The sequence below is a fragment of the Mustela putorius genome, unplaced genomic scaffold (genome assembly GCF_011764305.1).
Source record: "Mustela putorius furo isolate JIRA1106 unplaced genomic scaffold, ASM1176430v1.1 tig00000145_pilon_pilon_pilon, whole genome shotgun sequence".
Classification (NCBI taxonomy): domain Eukaryota; kingdom Metazoa; phylum Chordata; class Mammalia; order Carnivora; family Mustelidae; genus Mustela; species Mustela putorius.
In genome coordinates this window covers 28,136,543-28,146,729 of record NW_025421294.1, presented here as the reverse complement: position 1 = coordinate 28,146,729, position 10,187 = coordinate 28,136,543, and the positions used below count along the sequence as shown (strand labels likewise).

Genomic DNA, 10,187 nt, shown 5'->3' with positions numbered 1-10,187 from the left:
TATACAAACATCCTTAAAAAGATACTGAGGAATGAAGAAGGGCACTTAGTGCCTCATTCACAAGTCATACAGAAATGCAACACACCCAGGGGGAACTCATACTCAAAACTGTCGTGGTTTTTGTTTGTTTGTTTTGTTTTTTACAATCAACCTCCCTGAATTTTTCTTTTAAATGCACACACACACACACACGTATAACCTTCATAAATATAAAAATCTACTAAGTTAGGTATTTTAAAATTATTAAAAACAACCCGCCTAATCCTTACTCCCACGGACTGGGGAGATTTTCTCTCCAAAGGCGAAACAACGTGGGAGAAAATTGGGAAAGGATGTTTCGTGGAACTTTGCGCCGAGCGGGCTCGTCCTGAGGCGGGGCGGTCTCAACCCCAGCGATCAGACCCAAACATAGAGCAAGGCCCTGAGGCCGCCAACCCCGCCCTTCCCTTGGCAGGTTCCTCCCAGGCTGGGTCCCCCACCCCCATGAGCGCGGGTCCGGCACCCGCGAGGCCGGGATCTGACGCCCACGCCTGTAGGACAGTTACAAGCATCCACGCGTGTCAAGGGCGTGGAGCAGTCCGTTCATAATTTGTGTTGACCACAGTCATCCGAGGTGTGAATGGAGTCCCCTCAAAGTCAAGAAGTCCGAACAGAGAGGGAGGACGTAGCCAGGGGGGTCTTATCTCGGGGCTGAAGGCCAGAACGGGTCTCCCGAGCCCCGCTCAGATGAGGCGGCCCCGATGCCTTTGGTGGCAGGTTGGGACAAAGGGTGGGCTGCATCCTCAGCGTCAGCAGATCCCCACCCCCACCCCACCCCACCCCGCCAGGAGCAGGTGGCTGGCCTCGCGCCCCCCTCGCCCTTGCGCGCAGGTGCTTGGAGCGCTGGAGGTCCGGCGTGTGCAACTGGCCCACTTCCCGCCTGGCACTGGGTGCCATCGGTCCCGCCTTGGCTGCTTCCTCGCCCGGCCTGGGACCTTAGCTCACCAGCGGCGGGGGCGGGTGCTTAACTTGGCGAAGTCGGCTGTAGGCTCTCACCCTCCCCTGGGCAACGCCACCGCCTGAGGCCGCGGAGGAGGGCCAAGCAGTGCGGATCCCGTTTATCAGCCCCATCTCCCATTACATAAGGCCGGGCCCCTATCTCCGCGGGCCATCGCTGCGACCGCCCAGCCAGCTTGCCTTCTCCCACGCGCGTGGGCGCGCCTGCCCACCGCTCCGCACATCGGTCTGGCTGGTCCTGGGGATTGGGGGACGTTGACTCATCTTGGTGCAGAGCTTTGGGACTTCTGCATCCCACGGCAGTTCCCTGCTCCTTCCCTCAACACGGAGACCCCATTCTACAGATGAGGAACCGGGTCCGCAGAGGTGTCATACAGCCAAGTAACAGTGCTCCCGCCACTGGGTCACCGGCCAGGGGCAGGGGCTGGCGTCTGGGTGTTGGGGCCTACACGTGGGCTGGGAAGCTTGGGAACTGGCCAAAAGAGAGGGTGGGAGGAGAGAGTGGGCAAGGCTGGGAAGCTTGGGAGCAGGAGCAGAAGCACTACTTGCGAGCCCCCTGTGAGGAGGTTCAGCCTCACCAGGAGTAGGACAAAGGGAGCCTGAGAGGGCAGAGAAGGGGCCTGGAGGGGGAGGCACTGGTTTAGGGGAGGAAGTGGGTGAGGGAGACACCCTGACATCAGTACTCAATAGGCAAATGATGCGGTGTCTGTTGCAGGGGCTTCTGGAGGACTCTAGAAAGGAGGGAGAAGTAGGCAAATGGCTACTTGCAGTATCCCGGCAGAGGCTGTTCAGGGGAACCATGGAGTGGGGGCAGGCTGCCCTCCACAGCCTTCAGTCTGCATAAACCTGGGTCCTCCAGGGATGACAGCTTTGTCCCACAGACACTGGTGGGCAGAGGCGGTTGCCCCTGGGTCCTCCAGGGATGACAGCTTTGTCCCACAGACACTGGTGGGCAGAGGCGGGTGCCCCAGGTCTCAGTGGCACTGGGAACAGTTACACTTTCCAACCTGGGCTTCCTACCAGCCTAGCTGGTTAAGGGCTTCCCATCAGGATGGGCCCACGCTGAAGGCCTGAGTTGGAGGCTCTGTGTTTAGGCTCCCCATGCTCAAAATCATCATCAAAGCAACTTTAAGTTTTTTTGTTTTTTTTTTAAGATTTCACTTGACAGAGATAGGCAGAGAGGCAGGCAGAGAAAGAGAGGGGGAAGCAGGCTCCCCACTGAGCAGAGATCACAATGTGGGACTCAATCCAACAACCCTGAGATCATGACCTGAGCCAAAGGCAGAGGCTTTAACCCACTGAGCCACCCAGGCGCTCCAAAGCAACTTTAAAAAGAAAAGGTCCTGGGATGCCTGGCTGGCTCAGTCATTAAGTGTCTGCTTTTGGCTCAGGTCATGATCCCAGGGTCCTGGAATAGAGTCCCACGAGGGGCTCCCTGTTCAGGGAGGAGTGTGCTTCTCCCTCTCCCCCTATTCGTGCCATGCTCTCTCAAATAAAATCTTGGGGGGGGGGAGGAAGAGGTCACAGAAGGATCCCTGACTCTGACTGGATCTTTCGTTGGAGACCTGAGAATCTGAACCTCTTACAGTCCTTCCCACAGTGGAGCCAACAGGGAATCGGGTGGAAGAAAAAGAACGAGTTTTGTATCCAAATCAAGTATGAGAGACCAGTTCATTGAAAAACAAAACCCCCAAATTCACACATCTGGTAGACTGTAGTCATAGCCCTGTCGACCGAACACTTCTGTTCCCAAACACTTTTGTAAACCAAAAGGGTCTGAGGACAGGTGCTGGGCAGATACTCCGGGTAGCTACCCAAGCAAAACCGCCGCAGTTCCGGCTGGCATGGCTGACACCAAGCTGCCCTGAGGGCCCTCTCACTCACCCCTGGAGTAAGCACATCCATATCTTGGGAAGAGCTCTAGACCCCTCTCAATCATAAGTCCACAAGAAATCAAACTCTTTCCTTTGTGCGACGCTGGATTTTCCACAAAGTAAAATCAAGATGAGTAAAGATGTGGTTTCTAGATAGTACTCGACAAAGCGGAGACCAGGGTTGGAGGCGTCATCACTTTGGCCTATAAAAGCTGCTGCAAGAGGCCAAGGCCACAAGCCACTCAGCTTAGGCCAGCCTACGAGTCTGCTCCTCGCTCCTCCTGTGTTGGCTTTCAGCCCCATGGCGCTCTGGTTGACTGTGATCATTGCTTTCACCTGCCTTAGTGGCCTTGCCTCCCCAGGTCCTGTGCATAACTTAACAACCACCAAGGAGCTCATTGAGGAACTGGCCAACATCACCCAGAATCAGGTGAGTACCCTCTGGCCAGGGCCCTAGCTCTGAGGGTGTTGGAGGTTACTGGTCATGGCTCAGGCCATGAAGGCTGGGCCCAGTGGTAAGAAGCCCCATGGACCAGGATGCACCCAGCCATGAGGGACAAGAGCCAGGGGTGGGGGGCAGCAGTATGGATGGACCCATAAAGGGTTTTGGTGGAGCCCCCAGGGACCATCTCTTCCCCTGGCCTGGCCCTGCCTGCTATGGCCAGCTCCTACTCAACGATTCAAGAAGAGGAAAGCAGAGAGGCACCAGCACTCTTCTAGGACTATTTAGCATTTCCCATCTGGTTTGAATGGAATAATGGGGTCACTAATCACAGCATTTTGGATAAGCCCATTCTTATAGAAGGATTCATTAGTAGTCAGCTCCTGTCCCTAGTGGTGACGGCTCATACTTTCTGGGCAATAACTGTGTGCCAAGCCTACTGCTGGGTGCTTTTCATCTCATTCCATCACTGCCAACCACCTCCAAAGGCAGGTGTGATGACCCTATTTGACTTACTAAGCCTCGTTAAGGTTAAAACCAGATTCAGATCAGGCCTGGCTGATACCCAGCACCTATGCTCCAAACTGCAGTGTTCCCCAATTCAGAAGACAGGGTCTTATATATTAGCCTCCACCCTTCCCCATCTGACTGAGCTGGCCACCCCTTCCTCCCTCCCCCAACGCCATCCTGACTCTTCCCTGGAGGTGTCTTAACTGACCAGTCAGATGTTTTCTCTGCTGCAGCCCTGGCTGCAGAAAGCTTCACACAAGGCTTGTCCCTTACGGGTTGTGTCCCTCAGATTTTTCTCTCTCAGCCCCAGGGCCCTGGGCAATGGTCTCACTGACTATGCAGAGCAGGAAGTGAAGCTCAGGAACACTGGGGGGGTCCCAGGCCTGGCTCTCTGCTAAGGCAGGGATGCCTGTGGGGGCGGATCCCTGTGGAGACATGGCCAGGGCTTACTGCCTTTTTGCTCCCTCAGGCATCCCTCTGCAATGGCAGCATGGTGTGGAGCGTCAACCGGACCACCAGCATGGTAAGGACCCCCTGGCCACTGTGGGAGACTGAGCTGAGGCTGTAGGTCTTGTGCTGGTGTTCTCTGAGTGGCACTCACATGCCTTGGGGATTCCTAGCGAGCTTCAAAAGCTGCTCACAGTTTGGAGCCCTCCCACCACCTCTAGCAGGGCTCTCCGCCTCTTTCTTCTGTAGATTCAGTGAAAGTGTGGGGGTGGTGGGAGGCAGCCGGCAGGGCCTAACACCCCCGTGTTCTTCTCCCTGCAGTACTGTGCAGCTCTGGAATCTCTGACCAGTGTCTCCAACTGCAGCGCCATCCACAGGACCCAGAGGTTGCTGAAATCACTGTGTCATCAGGATACCTCGGCAGGGGTAAGGCCCTTTGCCCTGTACCCCCAGCCCTGCATTCACTCCTGCCAGCCCTGGGAGCTCTAGGGGAACCTGGGTGAGCGTCAGAAGGCAAGCGTCCACTCGGGGGGTGGGTCCACTGTGGCTGCAGCAACACAGCCTTTGGGATTTCCAGGATCCGGGCTCATGGGCTCCTGACTCCTACCTGAGCTTCAGTTTCCACATCCATGAAATGCCGGTAATAACAGTACCCACTTCATGGGGGCTTTTGTGAGGCTTAAAGAAGCCGGTTCCTGGAAAGCCCCTGGTGAGGGCTGGTCACCTTCACTCTGGCATCCCACTAACAGGCCGGTCTCTTTGTCCTGCAGCAGATCTCCAGTAAGGACACCAAAATTGAAGTGATCCAGTTGGTGAAAAACCTGCTCACCTACGCACGGAGTGTTTTTCGCCATGGAAATTTCCCATGAAGCATGAAAACCTCGCATTCTTATTCACAGAGGCAGACCTGACCATTTAAGTTACAGATTCATTTTTTCTTTCAGATGTCACAGATTTCTTGTTGGGATAGGGTGCAGGGAGGGAGGGAGACATGATTTCCTTAGCTTGGATCTCAGCCTGTGCCACCTGCCTCCACCACGCAGAGCCCAGCCAGTGGCTCTACACTCCGTGAAGGACAAGAGAGAAACACTGCTTGGCAGGACTGCCCCCTCCTGAGACCAAACCCCTGCATTACAATGGGAGCTGCCTTGGCAGACACAAGTGGGAGGGGGCCTTGCTGTTCACAGGCATGGCTAAGGCAGACAGCAGCATCCCAGGCACATTTCTTCTTAGCCTTATTTATTATTGTGTGTTATTTAAATAAGTGTGTTTGTCTGTGCTGGGGACAGGGAGGGACTGTTGCCTCCAGAACCTGGAGCTGGGGGCCCGACGATGTGGGTGTTAGGAGTCCCTGGGAATAAGCACTGTGTGTAAAATTCTGCTACCTCACTGGGGTCCTGGGGCCAACACAGGACGGGAGAGAGGGCCAGAGAAGCTGCTCTTGTCTGCCACGCAGCAGCTGGCCCTCAGCCAAAGAGTAATTTATTGTTTTTCCTTGTATTTAAAATTAAGAAATAAAATATGTTATCAAAGAGTTAATAATATATAGAAGCGCAGCAAGGAGGTTGCATTGGGTGTGTGTGGCCTGGGGGGAAGGGTCACTGAATGTGTTCTTTCACTGACTTGTCAAACTGGAAGCCAGAAATAAAGACAGTGACAAGACCTGATGATGGTTGTGTTTTACTTTGGCCTGTGGGGACCCTGAGACACTGAGGAGTTCTTTGGGAGGCAGGGGAGGTGGAGGAGGGGCCTAAGAAGGAGTGTGGGAGGATTAAGGGAGAGGACCTGGGCTGAATGGAAGTAAGTAAGCCCAGCAGGAGGCCAGCTGGCCTGAAGGACATCCCCCACATGCTACTCGCAGGAAGCAGCAGCTGGGGCCAGGACTTCTGGGTTCGAGGAGGACACGTGAAACAGGTAGTGGCTTCAGAAGTCCTGATCAGATCTTTCGACGAGTGGCCCGCCTCTGTCTGGTACCACCCACACACCCTCTGGTGTCTCCCTCACGACCTCTCTGATGCTCAGGGAAGAGGTGGCAGCATGGCCCAAAGTTCAGTATCTGGTAAGGTGCAAAGCCAGGGTTAGAACCCAGAATTCACTCCAACTCCAAAGCCCATACCACTCCACCTTCCTCTGTCCAAATGTCATCTAGCCTAAAGGCATGACTTTTTTTAAAGTAGGCTCCATGTCCAGATGGCGGGGCTTGAATTCACCACCTTGAGATCAAGATCCGAGATCAAGAGGTGGACATTCAACCAACGAGACAACTCAGGAGCCCCACGACTTTTATAACATTGGCATCAACCTGTTGGACCCCTCCCATGATAGGAAGCTCACGAATTCCTTTCTAGAGACAGCCTAGTAAGTCCCTGGACACATCCCATCATGAGTGCAGTGCTCACTCATCACCTCTGTGAATGAAGAGGCACCAACTGACTTATGGTTCCTGTACTATGAATGAAGAGTGGAGACCGAAGGTCACAGGGCCATGGTCAGACTGCCACCCCAACCAGATCTTTTTGCTTCTCCCCTGGCCCAGGCCAGCACCATGAGTGCCAGAAGCAGCAGCCCTCAGCAAGCCATAGGTAATAATGCTCTTGCCCATCAGGAGGGTTTTCAGAGAATCCCTGAGAGGTGCCCAGAAGGATGCGATGCCTCTGCAGCAGGTTGTGGGTCATCAGAGACCAGTGTCAAACACCGAGTGGCAGGCAGTTACCTTCCCTGGGAAGCCCCAAGCCCTGTGGGAACATCCACAGCAATCCTCAGAAGCCAGTGGAGGCAGCCACCCCGGGACCCGTGAGAGAAGAGACACCATGGCAGGACCTGTCCGGGGTAGGGGACCATGGCAGGCAGCTCCGGGAGCCACTCAGAGACAGCGGACCCCTTGCACCCAGGCAGAAGCTAGGGGAGACCTCGAGAGGGGGCATACGAACGGAGTGTCCCGCGGGCTGTCGAGGGCAGGCACTGAACAGTCTCTGTGATCCCAAGAGGTCTCAGAACCTGTTCAGTCCCACTACATTTGTGGTGGCCTGCCTGTGGCCCACAGTCCTCCAGCCCTCAGGGCTAACAATGACCAAGACACCATACACACTCAAGAGTTAGCACCAGAAAGAAGTCTCTGTACAATGGCGGGTTCTGAAAGGGATGCTTTACTAGGTAGGCAGGAAAGTCAGGTAGTAGGCAAGCCTACGCAGTAGGCAAGGTTTCTGCAACCACTCTCCATCCAGAGTTTCAAGACTTTTAAGGCCAGAAGATATTTAGGGAAGATTAATGTTTTGTTTTGTTTTTTAAGATTTTATTTATTTATTTGACAGACGGAGATCACAAGTAGGCAGAGAGGCAGACAGAGAGACAGAGAAGCAGGCTCCCTGCTGAGCAGAGAGCCTGATGCGGGACTCAATCCCAAGACCATGGGGTCATGACCTGAGCTGAAGGCAGAGGCTTTAACCCACTGAGCCACCCAGGTGCCCGAGATTAATGTTATTTTTATACAAAAACTTAGCCATCCATTCTCTGGTATCATCAACTTTCACATCCTTTGCCCAACCAGAGCATTGGCCTATTTGTCTGAAGAAAGATGAACGTCTCTGGGTGAAATTCCATGTGAATCTCTCAAGAATAAAGACTGGAACTGAGATTGGTGTGGGCATGGTCTTTTAGGATTTCCTAAGAATGTATCCCAGTGGTAGGCAGGAGGGTGTACGGCACTAACTGGCCGACGAGGCCACACCACTAGGGGTCCACAGCGCATCACAACCCCAGCTACCCATAGGTTCCTGCCTTCAGCTCTGAGACTGTCCCCAAGACAAGGAACCTGTGTTCACCGAGGTGTGCAGTCAGCTAGTGGGGGCTCGGGCCCTTCCAGGAACAGTGGACCTCACAGAGCCACAGAACCATGCCAGTGTGGGTGGCAGAGAGGAGGGCCTGGCCAGGAATGAGAGAAAGAGACAGATGAAACAGGAAAAAAGGGTACGTGTCAGCTACTGTGGCTAGGAGCATCACTTTCTAGGGACTGAGGCCTGGGGTATTTGCTGGGAGTTTCTCTAACCATGTGGTCTCACTTCTTCCATGCGGAAAGGCAAACCCCGAGCAGGGCCCAGACAGAAGGGCGGATGGGAAGAGATGGGTGCTTGCTGAGTGGGAGGGAGATGCTGGTCATGAGGCCCAGGGTGGGGAGCCCCTCTGCACCCCAGGAACCCCAGGCCCCAGAGGTTTCACTGGAAGAGGGGCCAGGGCTAGAGTGAGAAGTGAGACACACTTGAGTTTCCGGTGAACTCGGCACTAAACAGCTCTGTCTGCTGCTCAGATGAGGTGTCAGAGAACACTGCAAGTCACTGCTGGGGTTTATCTGAGGCTGGCCCTCTGAAGCGCTCAGGACTCAGGAGGACAAGGACTTGCCTCTTGTTTCCTTGTGGCCTAGCAGCTTGAAAGCTGGGGTTTATCAAATTCATCGGCTCGTGGCTTTTTCACTATCATCAACAGGAAAGCGCCTTCTGCTTAGTATCTTAATTTAGCTGGTCAGTTTGAGCAAACCCAAAAACCGTTCCTCCCTTTAGCCGACTCCCTTCTAAGCAGGCCCTGCTGAGTCCAGGCTGACTATGTTCCAGGCTGACTGCCTTGTCCCAGACCCACTGGCCAGTCATCTGGGCCTCTCCAGGCCCAAGATGGGGTCAGAGCTGGTGGCCATACCCATGGTCACCACCCCCCACTCTGCTGCCCAACTTCTACACTGCCAAATAAAAGTCATAAAGTCTCATTATCTTCCTTCGTTTCTCAGCTCCACCCAACAGCAGCAGAGAAAAGGGTTTGCAACGAACTTTCCCAGATCAACTGATTTCCCGGCAGCTAGGGAGGGCCCCATGACAAAGCCATTTGAAATCCCAGAAGCAATTTTCTACCTACAATCTCACTTTCTGTTGCGCTCTCTCCCTGCCCCTGCACAATGCCTTCTCTTGTGGAAAGTGATTGTCTCAGAGCGTCCCTCAGAAACGCCCCCAGCCGGTGCACCACTGGGGCGGACGCTGCTGTGTGGTCACCGGTGACGCAGACACCAACATTAAATATAGCGACTTGCGTCAGTTCCGCTCGCTGCATCACTCGGACAAGCTAGGGAGCCAGTGGCAAGGGCAATTCCTGAAAGCCACCCTGCTATGGAGGCCCCTGCAGGCCAGTGGGTCCATGCCCCCTGCTGAGCCTGGGGCCCTGAGCCAGAGGAGCCTCAGGAACACCACATTAGAAAGGCAATTTCTCATTTAGTGTCTCCTCTTTCTACTCATCTCTGTTTTCCCACATTTTCTATAATGAGCATATATTCATTTCCCACTGGGGGATGCAGACAAAAGTAGTTGAAAATAAACTAAAACGAAACTGGGGACTGGTCCATGAACGTCAGGAAGGGGCCTGCAGCACTTGCAGGACAGGTTAGCCAAGACCCTGAGCTCAATTCTAAGCAGCCCCTGGGAGCAGAGCTGGGCACCGGGAGGAGTCTGGGAGGCAGGAGGTCCAGCACCACTCCTCCCAAGGGCCAAGCAGATCCTGTGTTGCCAAAGAGAGAGGAAGACACACCATTCTTGGGGGTCCTTACCCAGCCCTGGCCTGCCAGACTGGATGAAAGGGAGTGAGATGGGAAAGGGTGGGCCGCCAGTCCAGCTCTGAGGCCGAGGTGATGTTGATCCCCCAGGGATAGATGGAGTGGTGCTGCAGACTCCTCAGCTGGCTTCTCTCTCTCAGAAGGACCTTCCACCTGCTGCTCAAAGAAAAGAGAAGCCGGCAGCCTATGGAGCTACTTTCCCTCCACGCAGAGAAGCCAGAGTCCACAGCTAGGCCTGCCTTAGCTCCCTCCTGCCCGCCTTGTTCACTCCCACTGAAGGGTCCTCCTTGCATCTGTACTCAGCATCCCATTCTCCCTGTCCTCACCAAGG

At 54.5% G+C, this 10,187-nt stretch overlaps 1 protein-coding gene across 1 annotated transcript; it reads left to right on the top strand.

Annotated features, from left to right (window-relative positions):
• Window positions 1-2,995: 2,995 nt before the first annotated feature.
• Window positions 2,996-5,936, top strand: IL13 (interleukin 13). Its single transcript, XM_004745006.3, is given in 5 exon segments — window positions 2,996-3,064; window positions 3,067-3,300; window positions 4,292-4,345; window positions 4,591-4,695; window positions 5,040-5,936. Coding segments are annotated over 5 exon segments (546 nt in total). The 5' UTR covers window positions 2,996-3,010; the 3' UTR covers window positions 5,139-5,936.
• The last annotated feature ends 4,251 nt before the right edge of the window (window positions 5,937-10,187 follow it).